Here is a 27,787-nt window from a genome sequence, read left to right on the forward strand (position 1 = left end):
CGCGTATATTTTTAGCGCAATTCAACAATCGCGCGATCTTGATTCTCGATCTTTCTGCATCAAGTAACCGCCGTGGACACATCAATCGATATTGCTCCCCTTTTTACGCGTCTTTAACCCGTCGAAAGTAAGTCACGCGCGGAAATAAATATCGGGAGTGTCGAGAATAGCGATGTGCGATCGCCGGGACGTATCATGAAAATGTCATTTGTAAGTAATCTTCTATGTAAAGTCTAATATGTAAAGTGATCAGATTTCCCAGTCCTGAATTCGGGACACTTCATAAATGTGTAAAGCGCAGGACGAGGGACGGGGAGGGGAGGATAAAAAGATCCGAAAATTATTTGACAATTATTGAAAATGATGACAAACCGGTGTCCCAAATAGCACTCGAAAGAATTCGGGACAAAGGGTGAAAAATCAGGACTGTCCCGAAAAAATCGGAATGTCCGATCATCTTATTATTATTACAGCGATTTACGAATTTACGAGAGCAAACCGCGGACGTGCCTCGTCGTTTAGCACGTTTTCGCCGAGATAAAAAGAGACACTTAACCGCGGCGAATTGCGAATGATTCATTAACCAGCGACTCCTTTTTTCTCTTGTTACAGACAAAGCTCCCTCGGAGGCGTCCTTTAGAGGAACTGAGTATCTTACGATAGATTTGAGCAAAGGCGACCCGGTGCTTAGTACACAGGAATCCATAAGCCTGCAGTTCAAGACGAGACAGCCGAATGGACTTTTATTTTATTCCGGTAAGTGCTTACTGTGTGTGTATATGTGTGTGTGTATAAGAGAATGAGAACGTGTGTCTGCGCTGAACGACTTCCTTCTCGCCGGTCGTAATAACTTCCCTCCAAGTGGCGTTTTCATTTCCACTTTCGGATTTAGTTGCCGAATACGTTCGTCCTCGCTTCGCGGGACGCGGCGATTCGTGCGGTGAACACTTAGGACGAAAATGTCAAGAGAGACTTGGCTTTAACCGTCTTAAAATCGTTTCTGTGCGAATCACCACGCGGACCAGAGCAAAATCATCGACATACGTGCAATGTGCGGAGAAAAGCATTGTTGATCTCACTGCAAGGTATGCCCAGTAAGCACCGATTGTATGAGCAACGTAACATCAATGTTATAATTTCCCACTCGACAATGTGAATGTAACATAGATGTTATGTAACAGTTACGTTGTTGAACGGGAAATTATGACGTTGACGTAGTGTTACAATTAGTTGGCGTTTACTGGACGTTTACTAGGTAATTTCGCTGTCAACATCATATATTTCGTTGTTCTAAAAATTCTGTTCTACTTGAAAAAATTTATTTGAAAAATTGTAGGAAGATAAAAATATCACAGCTTTTTTCTTTGGATAGGTATTTAATCCTGCACATTCTTATTGTATTGGTTTGTAAATGCATATTTAAACGGAAAATATGTATATATTCAATATATGTATACAATGAGACGAAAATATCTAAAAAAGAGTGAAAAATGCTTATTCGCGATAGGTATTAATAACATATTTACTTAAATCTAAATTCCTTTTAAATTGAACAAACAATTGCTTTCATATATAGATATTTATTTTCTTTCAGCTTACATAGCCACTTGGGAGGATTTGGTTTACATTTATATTCTTTAGTCACACACATCCATTTCTCATTTCTATCTGTCTCTAATTATTAATATTCCTATAGTTGTAATATCTTATTTCTACTTGCATGCAGCAGTGCAGCTGAAAAAAATAGATCTATAATTCCTGACTTACCAGAAGTTGGTTTAAACCAACCAAACATTTTTTCTATGTATTCTATAAAAAAAAAAACTGCTTGGAAAAATGACTGGACACATTGGGAGAAAAGAAAAGATAGTCAATCTCTCTGAAGTAATAATACACTGAGAGAAAAATGTTTGGTATTTGTAATTATAATCATATAGAGAAATAATTACTATAAATTATGGTCAAGACAACCATTTTTTTTGTCAATTATACTATAATTTTAGTGATAATAACCTTACATGCATGTTACTACTAGTATCTTCGTGTTGGAACAACTAAAAAATATAGTTGAGACCCAATTTGACCTCAATTATACTTTTTGGTTACTTCAACACATAAATAGTAGTAGTAACATGCATGTAAGGTTATTATCACTAAAATTATAGTATAATCAACAAAAAAATGGTTGTCTTGACCATAATTTATAGTAATTATTTCTCTATATGATTATAGTTACAAATACCAAACATTTTTCTCTCAGTAATTTTCGACGCCAACTGTGTTTTTTATTATTCCAAAAACATGCATATAAATTGCTTTATGCACAAAATCGTCAGTAATATTAGAATAGCATTTGTCACGGTAGTAACCGATGATTATAATTATTTTATTGCGCTATCATAACCATAGAAATATCAAACACTCTTTTTTTAGAGAGTAGTTACGAATTGTCTGAGACAACAGAAATTTATTTCCAAGTCTAATGGAAAGAAAGAGAGACGGAAGTATCTCTCCTAGATGGTTGGGTCGGGTGAACATTGCCCGCCAGGAGCAGAGATTCTCAGTGAGAGATTTTTGTTCCGGAGAGCGAACCATCGATCGTGGTAACGGACGATTAATCGAAAACAATTCGGGGGAAGAGGGCCACAATAGAGTTGCATTTAATCGAGTAACTTGCGGACAGCCGGATATCCTTTGAGGGAGAACGCAGATAGACAATAGCGCCGTCTTGGACAATGGTCGCATATTAAATCTTTGCGATAACTCCTTCTCTCGTGGCGACATTATAGCCAATTAGAACGTTCCAGTGGTACGGGTCCGTCGGAAGCGCGGCCAACCAGAGAATTTTCCGTCTCTCTCTCTCTCTCTTTCTCTCTCTCTCTCTCTCTCCCCTCCTTTCCGTTTACCATTCTCATCGCTCCTCTTTCCTCCTCCTCTCCTTCTCTTCCGCCTCCTTTTATTTTAGTACGCTATTGCACCGGCTTTTACTTGACCTCGATTAATCTTGGCCCCAAAAGTGTTTCGCGTAAGCTCTCCTGAGCAGGATCGCGCGTCTTCCTTCTCCTCCTCTTCCTCCTCTTCTCCTATCCTGTTCTCTTCTCATGTACTACGTTACCAGTAGAAATGATCGCAAACTGACCGAATCGTTCGACTGACTCATCTTGAATTTCGCGCCGGACAAAGCGCGTGCATTACAATACATCGTCCGCGACGGCAATTTCGCCGAGGGAATTTCGATTCCGAGGGCAAATGTCGGGCGTCGTTGGGCTCTCGCACCTCGATCCGATCTATGATTTATCATGGTCATTGCCGTAGCCGTAGGCGGTCTTATCCGACATGTCAACACAACGCGGTTGCTTACATATTGCCCTCCGGATGCGCATGAACGTCAGTGGTGTGCAGTATACTTACGTAATGAAGGGCGAAATCAGCACAAGACGGCCGTGAGAGAGAGAGACTGCACCATCCGCAGTAAAAGGAGGAGTTTGCACCTATCCGCTCCGGTTGCAGCGGCAACTCGAAACCTATATATCGGAGCCGCAATGCCGTACCACATACACATACATGTTTGTGTATATATATATATATATATATATATATATATATAGATTCATATAGATTCCACACACGTGGCACTCGTTTCTACCTTGCATCCTCGCAACGTTCCCGGGTCGCTCGTTTGTTCCCGAGATAAGCTATAATGCGGCCATAGTCGTGCATATGGATTATGCGTATTTTCGCCGCTACGCAGTGGGCGTCGCGCGCTCGCGCGCGTTCGCAACTTTCGTTCCTCAAGATTGCAAAATCGCTCTATGCCACGCAACCGCTGCCTGTCTCTCGCGGGCGGAATAACTTGCTCCATAAGTTTCGTCCTCTCTGTGAGCGCATCTCCCCGCGTCGATACTGTTCCCGTGTGTATGTGAGTTTCTCTCTCCCTCGTCCTCTCTCTCTCTCTCTCTCTCTCTCTCTCTCTCTCTCTCTGTCTATCTCTGTCTCTGTATCTCGCTCGCCGCCGCGATGCGTTAAATCCGCATCGAAATTGTTTCCCGTCCGGTTTCTCGATGGTAACTAGTCTACAACACGGTTATGCAAAGATATTTCTCGAATATAATGGCTGGGATTTGGGGATTCGCGAGCGGCCAGCTCGCGCGCTCGGGGAGTACGCTCTCGCCGCACAACGAATAACAATTTCGCGAGCGCGTGTGTGCGCGCGTGCAATTCGCATGGATGTTATTCGCCCGGTGACATGATTATTAATCGCTCGCGTCCTAACAATCCCGCGTTCGTCTTCTCGGCGCGAATAAAATATTCGCCCCACGCGGAAACGATTTGTCCGATACTCGCGCGGGCAATGCCACAAAGGTAATTGTATGTTCTTTCATATTCTTTCTCGCGAATATCTACACGAATTACCTGGGTACGTGTAATCCCCTCACAGCTGGGACAAGAGGACCTGCGTGGAGCGTCGGGAGCGGGCGGCAGAATGAACGCTGATGGAGGGATGGGGACGGGGGGAGGGGACGATGAAATGAAGATAAAAAGGTTACTTGAGCTAAAAGTGCTACAATTTATCAGTTATTCCACGCGCGGGGGGGACGAGATCGAATATATTTATGCGACGCAATTTTTGTCTCTCCGCGCAAAGGAAAAATTCCCATACGCGGGAATTAATACTGCAATTGTAACGTAATAACGAAATCTACGAAGGGAAAATGTCATTCCGGAGAGCTTCGTCTATTTTCGCGGTGGGAATCGACGGACGATCTCGCGAGATGTCGACTGCTCCGTTTTGCGTTTCTCCAATATTCGAATCCTCGCGCGAGATAACGAGATGAAGATCTCTTATCCCTGAAAAATTAGTTCAGACGATTAAACAAAAACATATTGTGAATTAAGTCGTCAATCTTCAAAGTGCTGTATCAGAAATTATCGTAAAGTTTTCTTTAAAGATTTATCTTTTATTGACTAAATCAAAAAGTTTTCCCTTGCACCAAATATGATTTATAAATTTTAATAATATTTGTTAATTCAGGGTGACTCTTTAATCAAACTCCGATTGTCTTAATCGTCGATCAATTCCATTATGACTAGCAAATAGCTATTGGCCAATTCTGTTAGTTACAACAGAATTAATCGGCGATTGAGTCAAACAGAGCTTGATAAAAAAGTCACACTAAATTAATCAATATTATTGACAAATGATAAGATATGCATTACTTTATACTTGTATATTTTCAATCTACCCATCAATAGCGCTATAATTTTATAAAAAATAATTTAAGACTTCGAATTCCGCAAAATGGTGCTAAATTTGGCCGCGTTCTTTTTCTCATAGAAATTTCACTGACTAAAACAAAATATTTCCCCATCCTTCATCTTTTCTCCAATTATTTAACGTCTATTCATTCACAATGAAATATCTACTGAGTCCTGCTCCTTCCCTGAAACGAGCTGAAGTCCCCATGGAACGTTGGAAACGAATTCACGAAAAAACGCGCGGCTCCAACTCGACGGCTAAATCCACCACAAGTGACCTCAAACTTTCCTCCGTGCGTCCGTTATAATTTTTTCTCTCTCTCTCTTTTTTTTTAAAAAAGGGTAAAGATCCGCCCTGCGGGAACGTTCGATTCGGGGAACGTATAATCGCGACGGAAACGAGCTCGCTGCCGATTTCCCGGCGGAACTCGGCGCGCCACATGGGCGCTATCTCCGCGGCGCGTAACGCACGCGTTATCTCGCCGTCCGTTTTCAGATAGCAATCCGGGCCGCGCGCGCTGTGCAAATAAACGGACCACGCGGTGGCGACGACGACGACGACGACGACGACGATGGTGGTGGTGGTGGTGGCGGTCGCGCGAACGCGATACGCGCGCAATGCACTTAGGCGCATGCAAATGCGTGCGGACGGTGCAGCGCGACGCGGCGCGACGCGACGCGCCGCGTCGCGCTGCGCCGCATCGCGCCGGCAGCAATTAAGTCCGAAGTACCGTCTGCATCTTTTATACGCTCCAGTCCCCGGCCTGGCCGCGAGATAATTAGTATGCGGTCGCGGCCCGATTTTAAAGCGACTGCGGTAATATCCGTGGCTGGCGTTTGCGAGATTCACGAGCGTAACGACACATCCGCGACCGTTTGCGCGCTACCGTCCTCTTTATGTCGTTCCTGTCCTCCACGAAGGGGAGGAAATAATAGCTGCAATTATATCGCTTCGGGGACGTGATGCACGGGAATCTTCATTAATTCGCCGTGGCTGTGTGTCCACGTCGAAACGTTATTTGCTCGCGTTCGATCGCGCCGCCCGATTCCAAGTGGAAAAACGCCAATCGCACTCGCACGGGCGAGTATTTACCAGCACACACACATATACACACCCATACTCTCTCTCTTTCTCTCTCGCTTCGTTCGGAATCGTCTTAATCCCTCGACCAGTTACGAGCACTGGGACATAATCCGCGAGGATTTCCAACGGCGGACGCCGCGTGATAATTATTAACGACGACCGCGCCGGCGGACGTTTTAACTGGACACCCCCGGATATACTAAGTGCCCTGAAACTAACGGTCAAGCGACTATGTAATCGATTTGCATGCATCGTTTCGTGATGTGGCCCGACTCGTGGGCGAGTTCGACGACGATGGAGAGACGCGCGTCGGAAAAACGGCAAAAAGCGATGTTACATGCGTTGTATGTGCGTCGCCGCGGGAGATTAAAAAGTTACAACGGAATCTACGGGCTCGCATTCTGCCGATATCTTTCCGCTTTTTTCTCTTCCCATTTCCAAAAAGCGAGATGCGCCCAACGTGAAAGCGCGGGATCGCGCCCGACGGACAGTAATGTACCCGGAAACTCGTCGGCACACTTTCCCCTCCTCTTCCCTTCGCTCCTCCTCGCGGCGTTGCAGACGCGAGTGAAACATCCGTGATGTTCTGGACGTTTTACGCTTTTTCAACCGATTCGCCGTCAGTCGTCGTCGCGTCAATTCGACATTGCCGCTCGTTATTACTCGCTTTCGAGAAGCGAGAGAGAGAGAGAGAGAGAGAGAGAGAGCGCAAAAGAGAGAAGAAGAGAGAGAGAGAAAAAGAAAGAGAGAGCAATATTTATTAAGGACTGTGGAATGTAAATCTCCTCAAACATACATGATGAATAATAGTATATGTCAGCTGTGTTTGTTAACACTAGTTTTTTAAAACTACGACTTTTAAAATTACGAGACAGAGAGAGAGGGGGGGGGGATGAAGGAGATAAGAGTTTACTGGCGTGTATACCATCGCGCGCGACTTCATTAGTCCCTGTTTTTAATTACAGGAGAGGGCGATGATTATCTCACCGTGTCGCTGAGAGACGGAGGCGCCGCGGTCGGGATGACTCTGGCCAAAGGAAGATTGGATCTGCACATAAAGCCGACCAAGTTGCGGTTCGACGATAATCAGTGGCACAAAATCTCCGTCCACAGGAAGGTTCAAGAGGTAAGAGGGTTTCTTCCCTTCCTTTTTATCGTCTTTTGTTGCTCTCCGTTCACCCTGCACGGCGAATGGTCGGAGCACCGATCTCGCTTGTTGCAGAGCCGTTACGTCCAATCGGACGCATTTTCACTCTGTTGGGCATGAACCGATTGAAATTTTCTTTGACTTTGGGTAATCGGAGCGAATCAGCAATCAGAATTAATCAATCGTCACATACGTATGTGCGTGTAATCGCGAATAATTTGATCGATCGCTAAAAACTAATTATTAATCGCCGCATAATGGCATCAAAATTCGAGTAATTAATTTAATTAACGGATAGAATTATTTGTGCGATTTTATACATGACGTGTTGATTAATTTTGATTAGCGATTTGTCGATTATTTCAGTCAAGGACAATTTTAATCGACTAATGCCCAATACTGAACACGGTGAAGTCCGATTGAACTCCGGTGAAGCTTAGTGTTTGATAGGACAGGCTTCACTGTCTTTCTGATCGTTCGCCTACGATACAATATCATACATGTCAGGCTGCCCAAGTGACAGATCGTTCGCTGCGGCAATAATGATTACAAAAATAATCTCCTCGATCCGATACGTGTTAAGGATTTATCATTGAGGCTTCATATGAGAGCTTGGTGCGCGTTGGAGCGTGTCAGCCGGCCTGCCTGCGAAATTAACGCGGGGCAACATTGACAGGGGTGCAAAGATAATGCTCGGCCAAGGGGCATGAGTTATCTCGCGCGTTATGGATATATTCGGCCGATATATTCGGTGAGCAAATGTTTGATGCGTCTAAGTCTGCCGACAGCCGGCGCAGCTTGTCCTGCCGCCATAAAATGTCCAATTTTAATGGCCGGAAAGTGGAAAATCCGATACAGTCCGGAAGGCAGAAGGCGCTAAATTTTCGCGATGTCGCGATCCCGAACGGATCGGCGAACGGACGTGAGAGCAATTTCGTTAATGTCGCGGGTATACACCGGCATTCATCGCGCATTACGCACCGTAGGATAGATAACGCAATTATTTGCGCGCCGCCATTGCGAGTTGCGCGAGCCGCGGTACGACGTGAGTTTATCAGTTTAGCGGCGCGATGTATCGGCCCTTGCCGAATCGCAACGCATGCTGCAAGTACGTCGCAATAATTAACTGTGGACCGTAGTTCGCGTCGTTAACTCGTAGTGAGCGTTTGCGGATCATATTTTGCCTCGTTTCGCCGTTCTTCCTGTTTTCCGATCGCGGCAGTAGAGATTCTGACAATTCTTCCGCCAAGGGATAACGAGATATTAACCCTTCGGGCCGTACATTTCATTTCTCGATGAAGTCTCTTCGAATTGGGCACACAGAGCATTTCGCTGATCAGTTAAAATCGTTAAAAATGGAGAAAATACTATGCGAGACGCTAGCGTTCTACTCTGGCTTAAAAGGTTAATTTGGAGCTCGTGTTTATCGCTCGGCGATTAATTTCACCCTGAATTTAACGTCTGTTTGATTCATTTTTATTTCCTCCATTGCACCGAGCGTGAAATTACGAAGGGAACCAGAAATAGAGGCGCGTTGTTAATGCAACAATTTATTAGTTGTTCTGTGCACGACACGTCAAACGTATAAAGTAAACAAACGGTATGAGAGTAAAAATATAAAGTGAACAAAATAAAATCATTGATTTACGTAACGTACATAGGTAATGCAGTAACATAATTTTTGTTTTTTCGTACTGAAAGGATTTTCGATATCGAGATTACAACGTAAACTGACGAGATTTACACACTGAATGTGCAAAAACCCGAATGATACATTTCGGACAAACAGATTTTAATCTATCATCTACAGCTTCTCACTTGAACGATGAATAGCTTGATTCTTCTTCCCTGACCCCCTCATTCCCGTTCAATTCTTACACTTTAGTATTACTCGATTTACTTCCTCTCTCTTTTTCTGTTTAATCAAGCTAATCTTTGTCATATATTCTCGTGACTTTTGTCAGCCATCGAGCAACTTATGTAGACTGTTTCACCGTGAAAGGGAATTTCACAAAGTGGTGTTATCGTGATGATAACATGAATTGGCTGGAAAGGGATCGAACAAACGTAAATCGCGCAACTTGATAGACACTCGTATTTTAACGCAAGTGGAAGACATTTGCGAAAAAGAATTGGGGTATTGACGTGACACAATGTAAAGGAATTCCGATGTAGCGTAAATATTATTTTACCGCCAGAGGCAAGGACTGCAGAAAAATCTATATTGTTAAGAGAGTAAAAACGAAGGGAGAGGGAAAAATTAAAGAGGGGAAAAATTATCAGAATTTAAGCACTTAAGACGCAAAATGCAAACAACTGCTTTATCTACTTATATAGTTTTTTATTTTGGTATAATATAAATTCGTTTTAATATAGTTTTCATTTTAAGTGATATAAAATATCAATAATATATAATATTATTATATATAATTATAATATAATTATATATTATATATTAAATATAATTACATATATAAACAAATTTATATTGTACGAAAATAAAAATTATATAAGTATAGATAAAGCAGTTGTTTGCATTTTGCATCTTAAGTGTCTAAATTCTGATAATTTTTTCCCCTCTTTCATTTCTCCCTCTCCCTTCGTTTTTATTCTCTTAACAATACTAATTTTTCTGCAGACCTTTAGCGGTGAAATAATATTTACACTAGCGATATAAAATATCAATTATATTTAATAATATTATATATTGTTGATATTTTATATCACTTAAATTTACTAATATTAATAATAAAAATAAATAGTATATTACTTTTTCCATAATTGATACACCTCCTTCGTCCTCACTGTCTTAATTGTTCTAATTTTGGCTAGTTATTATAAGTTATTAAAACATTGTTTTCTATATATAATTTATGTATGTAAAATATGAGATTAATATTTAAATAGAATAGAATTAAAGTACCGATTTTCCTTCATAAAAACGGGCATTGCGCAACACTGTTGCAATTATCCTAGATATTTGGCCGTGTGCACAAAATGTGCACCGTTAACAGAAGGCACGATCGGCCGAGAGGACCTCTTGTACACCGGCTGGATTTTCTGAGCTTATCTATTTCTACCCGATCGTTCGTTATCTTGTATCGGGTTAGGGAATGCGCCACTCCGCGCTGTACACGGTCGCGATTTAGGGGCTGCGGATGTGCAGCGCGTGAATTAGGTCGAGAACAGCGTATAGTCCGACTAATGTCCGCGGCTGCTTGGGATAATTTTCCCGAGCACACGCTCTTCGCTCGGGCCGCTTCCGCAGCTGTGTAAACGAGCTATCGATTTCCCGGGCATGTGCCGAAAGATCCTCCCGCGCTAGGGCTTAGGCCGCCAAAATATTTGCCCGACGTCGCAACGTAGTTAGAAGTATTTCGTGATTTCCGCGAAAACACTCTCGCGCTCTTTGACGCGACGCGCGCTGTGGACGCTCGCTTGAAAATGTGCAGTTAGGGAATTTGCTCGACAGCGACATAAGATCAGAGGGAAGAAATCAGAGATATTACTCGCAAATTGGTTCCTTGAAATACTTTCGATTGACTCATAGTTTCTCAGAATCAAAATTATGATAAAAACAAACGCTTGTGATGAGCATAGAAGAAGGTAATGAAGGAAAAATTGCAGAGAAAGTTAAAACATGAAGAAAGAGAAGCTTGAAAAATGAGTGAAGCTCATGTGCTGACAAGATTCTAGAAAAATTCAAACTGCTCGCCAGATGCGCGAAAAGTCATATGTAAACCCGAGTAGAAATTTTGATCTCACGTTAAACCTTGAATTCTACAACACAGTAGGAGCTAAGTTAGCAAAGCAGGTTTAATTCTAAAGATACAATTTACTTCTACTTTGACTTTGATGATGTCCAAAGTTTCCCTTTTCATTTTCTTTAGCGTCAAGATGGATGTTGAATGAAATAGTGAGGCTGAAAGTAGAATCAAAATTTGGACTCGGGAAATCTGTGGCGGGAACATACCTTGTTACATGTAGAAGGAAAGATACGATGCACATAATAAGAAATTGGTTGTGAGCAGCACACACAGTTGCATCAGGCTCGTTATCTTTGTGTGACGATAATGTGTATGATTGATATGACTCTGTTATTTTGATGCATCAACTACATCAGTGTAGTCGCACGTGATCTGGTCGTGGCAAGCAGAGAGATCGGTCGCGGGAGGGAGACGTGACATTTACCATGGATACACTCTGGTTGGAGCGACCAGATGCCGTCGCTGCTGCAACGCCAACGTAACTCAGCGATTGTTCTGTGGCTGCAACAGCCACATAATCAGTTGTTGCGCGTATTTCACTATTGAATCTGGTTGGCACAACCGGATTTATGTGCGAGCTCATCGTACCGTTTTCTTCCGTGTACGACCGGCCCGGTGTCTCTCCATCGCAGTTCACGTGGAATTCGGCGTCGCGAGGAGCGAGACGTTGACGAAGACCGGGCTGTTTTTACCGCGCGCTGATAGGTCGGGTAAATAAATTTCGGCACTGCCGCAAATTGTGTGTCCGACAGGCGTACAACCGTGGCATACCGTGCACCGGAAGACACGGCGTGGCGCGCCGCGCGAAACTTGGGGTTCTCTGTCGAAAGTTTGACAGTTTCAATCTAGCCTATATACGTACGTAGGCAAGTTCACTTGCGCGCTCCTTGATAACTATTACTGCCACTAGGTACTACTACTATTGCTGGTACTACTACTACTATTACTACTATTACTATTATCACTACCACCACCGCCATGTACCTCCGCTATCTTTTCCACTCTCCTAACTTGCAGCCACGTCCGAAATATGGTGTCTTCGGAGACAGCCGGGGATCGATGAGCTTCCGTGTAGGCGACAGCGATCGCATGCGAAACGATTCCGACGCGCCGTTCCGTCTCGCCATATCGAGTTAGCGAAATTATAATTCACCCTTAATCGTTAACGCGCTAGCGGCTCACCCTCGAGCGACACGTGAGCCGACTTTGCAAGGAACCGTGGGTCCTACCTTAACCTTAACTTAGGACACTAAGAGCCAATTTTTCCAACCTTTTGGTAAACTAACTGTTAAATCTTTGTTTGTCCTTCAAGCGGACTTGAGGAAAATCGTTTGACGTTGGATTTAGTCGGTCAAGAGAAAATCCTCCGGTTAAAAAGAAACTTCGATCTTCTTACAACAATTACTTGGTGGAGAGCTAAAGGCTCCACCAACGCCTCGACGAAAGACCCTCGACGATCTTATCGTTCTGATTTTTTATGCACGATCGTTAAGTAATATTAATAGCAGATTAATCGATACTTTAATCGCCAGTAATCACGAAGGTACGCGACATTTGCGGCGCGTTTGAACGCATTTATTATTTATTATCGCGCTCTAGTTATCTCTACTTACTCTCGATGAGTGGCGATATCTCTCCACGCGATGTTTCAATACACAGTGTACACACGCGAATACATATACGCAAATACATACACGCGCGCATGCGCGCTACGTAACGGTTACATCGCTCTACAAAGCGCGCGTTTGCGACGTATCTCGGACGGCTCCAAGCGCAAGTAATTGTGCTCATTTCAATAGCGAAAGATAAATACGAGACGGCGGGTGTATCGCGCCGACACGATTATTTCCTGGTTTCCCGGTTTCGATGCGCGTTTACGGTGACACGCTGATTCGCCGTAGAGAGAGAAAAAAAGGAGAGTAGAGAGGGACAAGTAGCTCCCGCGTTTATCGTGTAAAGCACGCACATCGCCTACGCTCGTGTTCGCGCGCGCGCGCGCATTTTGCTCGATATTATGTGCCGGTTTCACGGAAAGTGCCGCCGACTCTTCGTGGGGCACCAACGTGACCGTTCATACGAGTCTGGAATTATTAATAATGGCAGCCGCACACCACCGTGGTGAGCACGCGCCTGCCGTCGAATCGTCGCGCTATTACGGGATATTAAATTCCCAGAAATTACCGTTGCCATTTCAGTCGCCGGGAGGTTCCACGTGTGCGGAAACGTGTGCCCGTGCGCGATCGGCTCCACTGCGGAAAACGCGCGCGGTCAATTACGGGGCGCCGGATCGCGGATGGCGCAGAAAAGGGTAGGAAGAACGAGAGAAAGAGAGAGAGGGAGGAAAAAAGGCAGAAAAAAAGGAGAGGAATTTGTGAAACAAACACAAATGGAGAATGACGCCTATGCCTGCACAATGATCATAAATATAATAATTTCTACTATTTTTATTTTATTATAATTCATTTTCCGGACTACTAAACTTGCATTGTAATTTTTATTACAATATTCTCTCCATGTATGCACGGATCATGCATATTGCAAAAGATTGCGTGTTAAATGTAACACGTTTTTCACATATCCCAATTTATTCACCTTAATTTCTGCGTTAATTTATAACATACAAAACGCCACGAATGCGAACAAATAACACAACTTATCCGTACACTTCATGTAGCTAAAATGCACGAATTATATGTATGAGTTATGTTGTTTTAACACTTAGAATTGATGAGCATGAACTCAACGCGGTACAGTCAAAACGACAAAATCGCAGTTAAATTTATACCTCCGAGCGGGTTGGCAATTTGACACAAAAATGTCCACACACGGATCGATTTTAACACAGATACAAAATGTTTTTCACCTCTCGCGTGTAGTGCAACTAACTAAAAATTATTATTTTAAATTACCATCGAGAATAGAGGGATAATTGCGTCTACTTAAGTGAATATTTGGAATTGGACATTTTAAATAAACGTGACTATCTCTTTATTCGATGATGATTTAAATTGGTCAATCACTTTCGGTCAGTTGCACCACATGATGGGTGCGCAAGCTCTCAGAGGCCCTCTTGTTCTCCATTTACGATTGAATGTCAAACGGTCTTTAATTCATTTCTCTATTTTTCTTTTTCGCGAAACAAACACAGATCGTCTTCTCAACAAACGGACAGTCGCTTCCACGCGCGTGAGATGGAAATAGGGCTGAAAAGAGAATGAGGGAGGATTAAGAAGGGGCACGTATGCGCGGGATTAATCGCCGTCTTTCATCACAAAACGAGAACTCCCTCTCTCTCGCTGGCGCGTGCTCGACGGGGTGCGGTGCGACGTCGCTCCGAGGCTCTCGCGCTTTCCGGGCGCATTCAAAGTCCAAAGAGCATCCCCCTTTCCCCCTCGCCGCCGCTCGTTCACGAACATTGTCCTTCGACCAGTTACTATCGCGGCACGTGTAAAGGTTAATGCCGACGCGGAGGTGGGATGGTGGATGGTGTGGTAGGTAGGAAAAGAGATTGGGTGTCTAGACATCCCTACTCTCTCTCTTCCTCTCTCTTTCTCTCTCTTCCTCTCTCTCTCTCTCTTTCTCTCTCTTGCTCGACTCTAGCCCTCAGGGGATGAGCTCGGAGGATCGACTGCAGCGTGGATTGCCTATTACGTTTCTCTCGTGGGCGTTTACACCCGCCATGTGCTGCACACACGGATCCCATTATTTCAGAGATGGCGTGAATCGCGACCGATTCCACGTCACGCACGTGCGTGATGGCAGAATGCTAATGTTTTTATGTCCGCGGGATTTTCGCGCGAGAGGATGCCTCGCGCGCGCGCGAATTATTCGCGCCGGCTGTCGCGTCCTCGCGAGCTAATAAAGCCCGTTGAAACAACAATAACGTGCTCGACCTGTGGGGGGTAGTTTCACGCTCGCCGGCGGTGGAGAATTGCGATGAAGCGAAGTCGCGCACGCGGAGTCTTAATAAAATTCAAGATAAACACGCTGACTCTCCCGGTGGGACCAACTTCGGTGACGTAATTGGGAGAGAAGGAGCGACATTTGAATGTTGCGCACGGCGCGTCTTTTACAATTTTAAATATCCCGCGTACCGCAACACAGAAAGTTTTTCGCGGTCTCGCCGCGTTCAGTCCACGAAAAGGAGAGAAAGAAAGAGAAAGAGCAAAAAAGTCAGGGAACTTTCCATTGCGATGTAGAATATTTAGCTGTAGACCTCCTTCCGTTCTCTTCGCGTTTCTTCCCGGCCGCCATTTCTAAGTGATATCCATAGACATGTAGAATAGACCGCGTATTGCCGCAGGAGGGATGAAGTCCAGCACTAGCAGGGAAAACAAGAAGCACTAGAAAACAAGAAACTATCTTTGTTAGTTGTCTGACTGATGAGGAGAACGAAGGAAGAAAAACGATTACATGACCAATGCGTCTTCTCTCTTTCTTTCACTATACTTCACTCTCTCTTTTGTTTCTTCTACATTGCTCTCTTCTAAAGTACCGCGCGACAGAGGAAGCATTTGACTTAGCATGTTTCTGGTCTTCTACGTTTTCTTCTTATTTTGTTTACTTGTAAATTCTAAGGAGTTATTCAATTCCAGAGTATAAATAAACTCTATTCTACTCTTTTCAATCTTGTTATCAGCCGTCCCGATAGTGCGCAGTCTATTCTGCAAGTCTATGATGATATCTCTCTGGAAGTTCACCGATGGTGAATTCAATTGTTGGAATTTAGCCGCGATGGACGCAGCCTTTTCGTGTTTTTTTAACTTTTTGCTCGAACACTTATTACAACATACTTATATTTAACATAAAGGACAATTAGAGTTCAAGCGCAGGTTGATTAGTGCTATTAAAACTATTAAAAAATAGTGACCCAATCTCACAAAGAGACGAAATTTATTACTTATCAAACGCGTTTCAGTCTAATTTCACAGACCCTCCTCTGTGTCACTATGTGTCCTTGGGTCACTATTTTTTAATAGTTTTAGTAGTTTTAATAGCACTAATCAACCTGTGCTTGAACTCTAATTGTCCTTTATGTTAAATATTGATACACTCAGGAAGAGTTTTTAGTTTTATTAGTACAACATACCTGTTGTGCGATGCAATTTCTCGCTTAATCTGTTTGAAGGGATGTCTTTAACGAATTATTTTTTTGCTAGGTGATATAAAGAAAGACAGAGAGAGAGGGGAGGAGGGAGGAGACGTCATAGAGACGAGTGTCGCGGAGGAAAGTCAGACACGCGAAAGATTAACATATTCCAAACTCGAGTCACGCTCCGCGGGCGGCCGGACGATTTTTCATACTCGCTTAAGAATGTCCCGTACGCGGAAACGGCGAGAGGAAACTGAGCTCCGGCTTGGCCGACGTCACGATGACACGCACGAATGCGCTTGATGCACGGCACTTCGCGGTAACGTTCGTTAACATCGACCGACACGAATGGCCCGATGACGTTCCGCATGCGAACTTCTGAGATTTCAATCGATTACGTCGCGGCGGCACGGCCGCCATAAATTAATCCCTTAAACGCGATCGCCCGATCTCCCACCGTCGCGAGATAACCTTTACCGAGCGGCGTCACGTAGGTTTTATTAAATTTCTGATGGCGCGCGCGTCGCGCGTCATAATTGGCTGTAGTTATACGAGAATACTTTGGCCCACTTAAAGGATGTTCCGAGAGAAATGAGCATGAAAATTGGATGTATGATTCAAAAAGTATAGATAGCACTGAAAGCTCTCCTTTGGGATCGTTCAAGAAATCGAGCATGGTCAATTTCCTTCTCTCATTGACAAGCTTAACCCTTAAAAATAGCTGAAAAAGACGCTACTAGTAAATAACGTAATTGAAACTAGAAAGTAAAAATTGTCTTCTAATTAATTTTAAGCTTCCATAAAATTTTGGTCTTGTTTTGCGTAGAGAGATTATTCATTGGTAACGAACATTCATAAATCATAATTTCATGGGTGTGGTCATTCTTGCATAACTATGGCCAATTGTTGCGAGCCATGCGAATCGGCATAGTAGCAAAAGGTATATGGGCGCTCGATATTCCACAACTGCCGCCAAATCTGATCCTAGTCGGTGCGTTTAGAAGTGATAAATTTTTCGCCGGGAGATTGTGGGAATTGTTGAAATTTCCAATTATTGAGGAAATAATCGTTTAACCGACAACTGAATCCAGAAAATTGTCACAAAATAGAACACAATCGTTGAAACTTTTATTTGGAGCATTTTTATACAAATGAAAATTAAATGAAAACTTTTATTTCAGCTGAGAAGATTAAAAGTGCTCTGACACATAAAGTCGAGCGGATGTTTCCTGTTACGCATTTCGAGCATTAATAATTGCGGAATTTTTCCGGGCTTGCAGTTGTACAATATACAAGACGCGTGGGAATAATTAGATTGACGTGTTGATTTGAGATATACGACGACCTCTCGCGAAACGGAACGATCTGCCCGCTAAATCGACAGAGACACTGTATAAAGATAGAAATTAGTTCACAAGAACCAAAAATATTTATACAGCATATTTTTAAAATGCAATCTGGTTTTGTATGTGTGAGCTCGAAAAATATTATATGTCAATATCGAGCAGATAGTATTCAAATGTACGTAAATTTGGCAGCAATTTCATCACTCGATCTATAAAGGGTTGCATCCCTTATAGAGTAGTTGATATTTATCTCGCACAGAGAGATAGAGAGAGAGAGAGAGAGAGGGGGGAGAGAAAGAGAGAGGGGGGAGAGAAAGAGAGAAAATAACCGAAATAGAAATACGAAAAAATACTATCAAAATTTACTCGAAACAATGTATCGTGTAAAGTGTAACATGAAAACCTGAGTGTAACCTTTAGTGAATTTCTCACTGCATTAGTATAAAAAATTTACATTTTTTCGTATGATATAAATTTAATGACCAATTCGTTACAGAATATATTTGCTCATTAAACATAATCACAAAGTTTCCATCATCGTACTTGTTTCATGTAGTGAAAATTATAAAAGTCTATTTGGACAGTCAGTAGAAGAAAAATTTCCTCAACATCTACTTTTTTTTTTTTTTTTTTTTAATTAGAGTCGTATCCATATTCCCAACAAGAGAATCTTTCCAGCAATTTTTTGGACAGATTTTTTTATTGAATGTCGGACTCTGAAGTTTACTCAGGTGAAAGGCCGCGATCTTTCTCTCAATGTACACCGTGGTTGATTTGAAAACCCTTAAAAAGAGCGACGTCGCGCCAGGATCACGCGTGATTCGCACGGTAGAGAGAGAAAGAGACAGAGAGAGGTAGAGCTTCGACGGAAAGATTTAACACTGTATCACTACGGAATCCACCAGTAGATGCATGCCTACGAAAGTAACCCGCGCGATTCTTTTTTCGTCCACATTCGCACGGGACGGAGACGAATCGCGCGTCATCCGTCCTGTGTCACCGTATCACCGGATGTCCCTTAGGCACGAGTACTTTCATCCCGCCTGTTACACGTTTCCCTCCATCTCTTGGGCCCTCGTCGTTGCTTTTTCGCGATGGAAAGTGCGCCGACCGGAAGAGCCAGCGCTGCGTTCGCGGATATACAGAGTGTTGAAGACTTTCTTCCTAGTGGCAATGTGTGCTGTTTGTACATTAGCTCAAATCGAACAAAAAAGCCTTTTATCACTTCTCAAATAACTAGGTTTTTATTAATGAAAGAAAACTGTTAGATGATTGTGTGCAATAATGCACAAATCTTCTTTAATTAATATCTAAAAATTTATAGTTCACTTGCAAAATGATAGAGAACTTTTTGTTGTTGTATAAACTTGTATAACTTGTATAACTTTTTGACTTGATGTATGAATATACGACAGACGGCGGCACATCTACTATATCGGGCGTGATTATTTACCAATTATTTTCTTTAATTAATATCTCAACTATTATTGCAATATCGACTATTTCGCAAAATGATATAGAACTCTTATGTTTACCTCAATCCGTTCTACGTTTTCACAAAAATTGCGGAAGACAGTCTAAAACATCCTGTATAGGATGTCCTGAGAAACATACGTAAGAAATTGTCGTGAGATTCAGCTTTCTCTCTTGTCACTCGACTTGGTCCGCAATGATTTTTATGCGTTTCGATATGAAATGTCGAAGGTCGATGCATTGATGGAAAAAGTGAAGAATTATGATTTGATAGATGGACAGAAAAAGCCAGTTGACAATTTATCACCTAACTCTTACAAATCGAACTCTTACAAATCGAATGCTCTTGTAACGGTGAAATGCAAATGTATGAATCATCTGAAGATACGAAAATTTTCTATCGATTGTGAGTAATATGATTGATATGATTGATTGGAATGTTTGTTCCTCTTGTTGAGGAAAGATTGAGCAGGATTTAGCCCGTTCCGTATTTCATCTCCTCGAGACGTTAATATAAAAATTAAAGTTGAGTGTGTGATTTTCGCATTGCCGACGTTGCTTTCCGGCCACCCGGTACGTGGCTCGAACGAAGATACTTCGGGGACGTATATAGTCCACCATAAATCAAGATTTCAATTCGTCGCCTGCCGGATCGAACTTATATGCATCGATAGTACCTCTCTCCCTCCCTCCCCCCCTCTCTCTCTCTCTCTCTCTCTCCTCTTGTCACCCTCTCATGGAGACTCTGAGAATTCGCTATCGAAGTATGCCATCTAACACGGCGGGTTTGTCGTCGCGATCGATTTCTCGAGAAGGAAACAGAGAATGCTCTTGTAACAACGCTCGTTGAATGCAAAGAAATTTGCGCACGGCAAGAGATCGGACTGGCAGGTGCACGCTCTAAAAGAATGAGAGAGACGTACGCGGATAGAGAAACGATTATTCGAGAGCGTTTGGGAGCTCTCCGCGGGAAAATGCACGAAGAATTGTGCACGAGAAGATCATACACGCGATATAAACAGCACGTGGCATGTGTGTTAATGCGTATCTCCCAATCGCGTGGTTAATGTTCGTGCTGGCGTTTGTCACATCGAGCTGGCTTTTCGCGTACTCGACTGCTAAAGTCTCCCTTCTTGCGAATCCTCGTGTATCTCACAAGAGCACGGTCATGCCATATTTACTTGAGCTATGAAAACAAGCGTAAATAACGACCGTTATTGAATAAGTACTGGAACGAAGGAGTGTTTGCTCGAGGCTGCAGGCTAATACAGCAATTCGGGGCAACAATCCGACAATCGACGAGTCTCGATTTAGTCTCGGATCCCCTTAGTAAAATGTTCCTACCAGCTCATTGGCATTGTGCAGAATCATTAACGATAGCGTTGAAGTCATTAAGTTTATAACAATGATAAGTTTAATCGTTTCGTGTTGATTTTAAGTAGGGATAGGAAATAACGCGTCTTGCTAATAACACTGTCAATAAGTCTGTTCTTTGGAACTGAAGTGCACTTAATGCACACTTTCGGAATTTAAAAAAAAACAGCTATATAACTATGATTTGGTTTAAAAAACAGAGAAAGAAAACTAACGCAAATTAGTGTAGCTAGTTCAACTACAAAGAATAGATGTTACAAATCACTTTGTTTGTGATAACAATGATGTGTTACTTTCGTTTCTCGCGTCTTACGAAAGTGTCCCCACACATAACAGACGTACACACACATATACGCAACCAAATATATTGTGACATTTTTGAAAGTACCGCTCTCTGTTGGAGAGGACATTGTCTATTATTAGACAAGTTGGTAAATAGACAAACTTTTGTTCGAGGACTTGATTAACTCGATGATTTTAAGCGATCATTGGCAAGCGGCAGTCCCCGGTTCGATTCCCGGCCTCGTGAATTTTGATGCTTCTCCATCGATATATATGGCATATAAATAAACACATATACTATTCATTAGTATTTATTAATAGGTAGTTTTATTTATAAATTTGATAAAATAATACAGTAGAAAAATCGTAGTTTAAAACAATCGTGCTAATGAATCGCTCTCTCCACTTAGCACGAATTATGTCTATGATACTGAAGCCCGTATCAGACTACCAACTAGACAGATCGATCTAACTGCCGACTTACGATGGCATAGTGTAGTTTACAGTGAAACGATCACACTGTGATTGGTCCTAAGGGTTGGTCTGTTCAGTCGATAGTCTGATACAGGCTTAAGACACGCGTTTTTAGGAATTAGTAACTCGAATGCGAGCAATATTGAAGTATTTTACTGGGTAGCTTTAATGGGTGTCATTAAGCAGCCACCCGGAGTTTTATCCTCATTCGATATTTTTGCATTGCTGAGAGAAGCATAGAAGTAGCATCAGCTAACGAAAACAGTGGCAAATTTTTAGAATCTCTCTTTAATAAAAACTACGCGAAGTTGTCTCGGAATACTCACGAGCAAACTGTAACACAACTTGCAAAGCAAGACCGATACATTAAACAGTATTATTCGTTACATCGATACATGAGATTTTCAACAGGAAGAACGATTTGTCACAAGTTACGGCGAAATAAAAGGCTACGTCGAAGTCTCCCATCTTTCCAACTGTCGCGCGTTTCACAGATATGGTCTTTATGTATATATATTTATCTTACACAGTTATGAAAAGAAGCATAAACGGCACACTGTTATATAAATACGCAGGTAGAAGCGTGTCTATTCGAGGGGCTTGGATAGATCGGTGATCTAGAGCGATAATCCGGCATGCGACAGTCCCGGGTTCGATTCCCGGCCTCGTAAAATGTTTCGACGCTTTTCTAATATTGCGGACACAAAACCAGACATTATATAGAATCATAAACTTACCAATAAGAAAAAAAAAGTTGGATAGCTAGATTCTATTTACGGCCGCAAGAATATAAGTATATAAGCTGATAACAAGGCCGATCTAAAGAAAATCCAAAAAAATTCTATAAAACAATAAAATAAAAAAAAATAAAAAAATAAAAAATAAGAAAAATAAAAAAAAATTAAAAATTAGAAAAAGTAAAAAAAATTTCTTAAATAAAAAATAATAAAACAAAAATAAAATACCAAAATGAACTTTAACATTACAATAGTTTATTTCTATATTTAAGTATGTAAATGAAAATAAAAATATCGTCGCGTATCGTATTTTCACATATTATTATCTTATATGTATATTATATATCATATCTTATCATTATATGCATCATATATTACCATATTACAAATATTATTATATTACACATGTTACCATATTATCATTATTATCATTATTATATTAATAATAATTATATATATTATGTTAAGGTAATATACACTAAGTAATATATACTATCCAATACACAAACGAATGCTCCAATACACAAACGAATCTGCTCACTTCTCATTACTCGTTGACTTTCACTGAAGGACAGCCTATTTTCTGCTTTAACATTTCAAATGAGCATCGGAACATTTCACTGGGTAGCTTAGTGGTTCAAAGCGGTTGCACGGAAACAGAGTCGCTCTCGCCCGACATTTTTTTTTTAAGTCATTCAGCAAAGCACGCAAGTAGCATTAACGGGCAAAATCCTTGCCAAATTTCGGAGAGAAATTCTCTTCAATAAAAGTGTTGTTGCGCGAAGTCATCACGGAAGTCTTACAAGCGAATCGTACAACTTATCAAGCCGATGTATCGAGGAACATTATTCATTACATTGATATTCAAAATCCTTTAAAGAAAAGAGTAATCGCGTCACTACCAAAAAAAGAAGGAAAAAAGAAAAGGAAAGAAAAGAAAAAGGGAAGAAAAGGCAAAGAATTAAAAAAGCGAAATACGATAGCAACCTAGAGTTTTCACTCTTTCCAATTGTCGTGTGTTTCGCAAATGTTGTCTTATTATATTTATTTAAGTAATGAGAATAGGCGAAAACAACACATTGTCTTTTACATATATGTAGAAGAAAGAGAGAGAGAGTATGTGTGTCAATTTGTGAGCCTAGATTGCTCGATGATGTAGAACAACAGCATGATAAATCATTAATAGCACCATGCGCCTTAATTAGTAATATTATTAGCCTTTACTAGGCACATTTTATTAGACATCTTAATGGTATATATGGTCATATAAAGTAGTTTCTCGAAGAAATATTTATTCCCATCCAAATTTCTTATATTGCCCAGAAAAGTACAAAAGTATCCTCAGTAGTTAGCGCTTTTTGTGTGTAGATTTTTTTTTAATAAAAATAATAAAACCTTAATATGTGTGTGTGTGTGTGTGTGTGTGTGTGTGTGTGTGTGTGTGTGTGTGACTCTACCACATGCGCAAAAGACTTAGAAATATTCCAAGCTGATGCATAAAAAGATATTGTTTGTTAAGTCGGTGTGTGTGAAATCTCAGAGAGAGAGAGAAAGAGAGACGAGAAAGAGAGTCACGAATTCCGACGAAATATAACAGAATGTTAGAATCTTTTTCGTTTATCTATGTTTTAAATTGTGAACAGAAGCTTAAGCAGCACAGTGTAAGATAAATACACAAACGAAAGAGAGTTTATTCGAAGGTCTGGATAGATCAGTGTATAGATCGATTAATTAGTTCGATAATCCGGTAAGCGACAGTTTCGGGTTCGAATCCCGGTCTAGTAAATTGAGAGAACTCTCTTTCAAATCTGTCATAATCATCCTTTATTTTCATTTAATTCATTTCCATCTTGTGACATGTGGTGATGTCCTGTTAATATTCAACAATTTCACAAGGTTTCTCTGCATGTCATTCATATGTCACGTATTTACTTAAAATATATATTTATATTTATATGTATATTCCTTTGCTGTATATATAATGCTTCATATACTACTAATAATTATTAACAATTAATAATTAATAACTAATTATTAGTAACTAATAATTAATGTATGTAGTTAAAATACTGTAGTAAGAAACCAAAACATCACCAATTGTGTTCAAATTATGTTTAAGGATAAATATACAATTCGTGCTTATATCCTCGGATCTGCCTTGGTAGATCTGATGGTAGCCGTACTGCAGTAATAGGTAATATTAGAAAGCTTTCAAAAATTAACTGGTTAGTTTAATTGTGACATCTAAAGCAGTCGCCCGAAGAAGTAGTTGTCCAGGTTTATTTTTTTTTCATATCTCACAAAAGATGCAGACATGACATCAAATGCGAGTAAAATCTTTTGTAAAATGTTCGTAAGTATTTTTCTTTAATAAAATGATGTCGTTACCAAATTGATTTAGGAAGGAGCTAAGCAACGTACCACAATCTGATTCATTAAAGAATATTATTTGTTAAATCTGTGTTTAAAATTTTCGCGAGGAAGATAAGAAGCAATTGTATATCGTGTTTCGACGATACACAATGAAACGCTAGACTCTTTCTTTGTTTCGATTGTTTTACAGACGTGTTTTACAGACGTGATTTTGCCATTGTTATCCGAGCTATGGAGAGAGGCGTAAACAGTGCAGAGTAAAATAAATACCTAAACGAAACAGTGTTTATTCGAGGGCTTAGATAGATCGGTGTGTAAGTCGATGATCTAGATCGACAATCCGGCAAGCGACAGTTCCGGGTTCGAGTCCCGGTCTAGTAAATTGCGAGAGCTCTCTTTCTAATCCGTCCAAAGCATTTTCCATTTTCATTTAATTTATTTCCATCTTGTGACATGTTGTGATGCCCTGTTAAGTTTCTACGACTTAATAGGGTTTCTCTACATGTCATCCATGTGACAATCGTATTTCATTAACATTTATATTGCTTTGCTGTATACATTGCTTTGCTTATATTACTTTACTGTATGCTTTATTAACAGTTCATATATATAACTAATATATATAACATAAACATTTAATAATAACGGTTAAAAGTTCCTCGCTGTACTTAAAGATATGTAATACGTTGAATTGCCTCAGATCTGCCTTCGTAGATCTGATGGTAGCCGTATTGCATCAGTAGTTAAGATTAGAGAGCTTTCAAAAATTGGCTGGATAGCTTAATTGTGACATCTAAAGCGGTCGCCCGAAGAAGTAATTGTCCAGGTCCATTTTTTTTTCTATCCCATAAAAGATGCAGACATGACGTCAGCGACTCAAATCTTTTGTAAAACGTTCGTAAATATATTTTTCTAATAATAAAATGACGTCGTTACCAAATTGATTTAGGAAGGAGCTAAGCAGCGTATCATAATCTGATTCATTAAATATTATTTGTTAAATCTGCGTTTGAAATTTTTGCGAGAGAGATAAGGAGGAATATCGTGTTTTGACGATATACGATAGAAACTCCTTCTGTGTTCTGATTGTTACATGTTTTACAGACGTGATTGCCATTGTTATCCGAGCTATGGAGAAAGGCGTAAACAGCACAGTGTAAGATAAACTTCTAAACGAAACAGTATTTACTCGAGGGCCTAGGTAGATCAATGTGTAAATCGATGATCTATATCGACAATCCGGCAAGCGACAGTTCCGGGTTCGAGTCCCGGTCTAGTAAATTGCGAAAGCTCTCCTTCTAGTCCAAAGCATCTGCATTTTCATTTAATTTATTTCCATCTTGTAACATGTTGTGATGCCCTGTTAAGTTTCTACGACTTAATAGGGTTTCTCTACATGTCATCCATGTGACAATAGTATTTAATTAACATTTATATTGCTTTGCTGTATATACAATGCTTTACTAACAGCTGACATATATAACTAACATATATAACATAAATACTTAATAATAATGGGAAAAGTACCGCGCTGCATTTAATAAGTATTAATTAATATGCAATACGTTGAATTGCCTCGGATCTGCCTTCGAAGATCTGATGGTAGCCGTATTGCATCAGTAGATAACATTAGAGAGCTTTCAAAAATTGGCTGGGTAGCTTAATTGTGACATCTAAAGCGGTCGCCTGAAGAAGTAATTGTCCAGGTCCATTTTTTTTTCCTATCCCACGAAAGATGCAGACATGACGTCAGCGACTCAAATCTTTTATAAAACGTTCGTAAATATATTTTTCTTTTATAAAATGATGTCGTTACCAAATTGATTTAGGAAGGAGCTAAGCAACGTATCATAATCTAATTCATTAAATAATATTTGTTAAATCTGCGTTTGAAATTTTCGCGAGAGAGATAAGGAGGAATATCGTGTTTTGACGATATACAATAGAACGCTAAACTCCTTCTGTGTTCTGATTGTTACATGTTTTACAGACGTGATCTTGCCATTGTTATCCGAGCTGTGGAGAGAGGCGTAAACAGCGCGCGATGTAAGATAAATTTCTAAACGAAACAGTTTACTCGAGGGCCTGGATAAATCAATATGTAAATCGATGATCTAGATCGACAATCCGGCAAGCGACAGTTCCGGATTCGAGTCCCGGTCTAGTAAATTGCGAAAATTCTCTTTCTAGTCTAAAGCGTCTTCATTTTCATTTAATTTATTTCCATCTTGTGACATGTTGTGATGCCCTGTTAAGTTTCTACGACTTAATAAGTCGTAAATAAGTTAAGTTTCTCTGCATGTCATCCATACGGCAATAGTACTTAACTAAAATTTATATTGCTTTGCTGTATATACAATGCTTTGTCAATAGCCGACATATATAACTAACATATATAACATAAACAGTAGTGAACACCTGGAACAGTTCAAAAGTACCTGCAATTATGCTCAATAATTTGTAGTAATCAATATGCAATACGTGTTTATTTCCTCAGATCTGCCTTGGGAGATCTGATGGTAGCCGTATTGTATTAATATGTAACATCAGAGAGCTTTCAAAAATTGGTTGGGTAGCTTAATTGTGATATTTAAAGCGGTCGCCCAAAGAAATAATTGTTAGGTCCATTTTTTTTATACGCGCAAAAGATGCAGACATGACGTTAGCTAGTCAAATTTTTTGTAAAATGTCCGAAAGTACTACTTTTAATAAAATAACGTCGGCACTAAAATTGATTTAGAAAAGAGCTAAGCAACGTACCACAATCTGATTCATTAATAAATATTATTTGTTAAATCGGTGTTTGAAATTTTTGTGAGAGAGATAATGAAAAATATCGTGTTTCGACGATAAAATGTTAGACTCTCTCTGTGTTCTGATTGTTACATATTTTATAGACGTGATCTTGTTATTGTTACTCGAGATGTGGATAGAGGCGTAATCAGCGCAATCTAAGATATATAACTAAATGAAACAGTATTTACTCGAAGGCCTGGACAGATCAGTGTGTAGATCGATGATCTAGATCGATAATTCGGCAAGTGACAGTTCCGGGTGCGAGTCCCGGTCTAGTAAATTGCGAGAACTCTCTTTCATATTCGCCAAAATCATCCTTTATGTTTATTTAATTTATCATCCTTCATGTTTATTTAATTTATTTTCATTCTGTGATATGTGGTGACGCTCTGTTAATTTTCTACGAATTTGCAGGGTTTCTCTCCATGTTACAGATATACTACAATATTAATACAATGCATATCAATGTAATATTATATTTATCTATGGCTATTAAATGCACATGTACATGTATATACATGTGTATATATATATATATATATATATATATATATATATATATATATATATATATATATATATATAT

The 27,787-nt window shown here is 40.6% G+C and overlaps 1 protein-coding gene and 1 long non-coding RNA gene across 8 annotated transcripts in view; both read left to right on the forward strand.

Annotated features, from left to right (window-relative positions):
* Nucleotides 1-27,787, forward strand: part of LOC116848068 (neurexin-1) — a 399,669-nt gene that overhangs the window by 185,350 nt on the left and 186,532 nt on the right. For 5 of the 6 annotated variants that reach the window (XM_032823816.1, XM_032823818.1, XM_032823819.1 and 2 more), the window contains exon 5: nucleotides 7,306-7,466. In XM_032823816.1, the coding sequence (XP_032679707.1) occupies nucleotides 7,306-7,466 (161 nt within the window). Of the gene's footprint in view, nucleotides 1-331; nucleotides 757-7,305; nucleotides 7,467-27,787 lie in introns of those variants that run through there. The other variant, XM_032823821.1, reaches the window with a different exon arrangement.
* LOC116848071 overlaps nucleotides 24,742-27,787 on the forward strand; it is a 20,930-nt gene continuing 17,884 nt past the window's right edge. The window contains exons 1-2 of one of the 2 annotated variants that reach the window (XR_004378896.1): nucleotides 24,742-25,219; nucleotides 25,653-26,099. This is a non-coding gene — a long non-coding RNA (uncharacterized LOC116848071). The remainder of the gene's footprint in view (nucleotides 25,220-25,652; nucleotides 26,100-27,787) is intronic. The other variant, XR_004378898.1, reaches the window with a different exon arrangement.

Source organism: Odontomachus brunneus, unplaced genomic scaffold (genome assembly GCF_010583005.1).
Source record: "Odontomachus brunneus isolate Ranch 3 - 2012 unplaced genomic scaffold, Obru_v1 Obru_scaffold_088, whole genome shotgun sequence".
NCBI classification, from domain to species: domain Eukaryota; kingdom Metazoa; phylum Arthropoda; class Insecta; order Hymenoptera; family Formicidae; genus Odontomachus; species Odontomachus brunneus.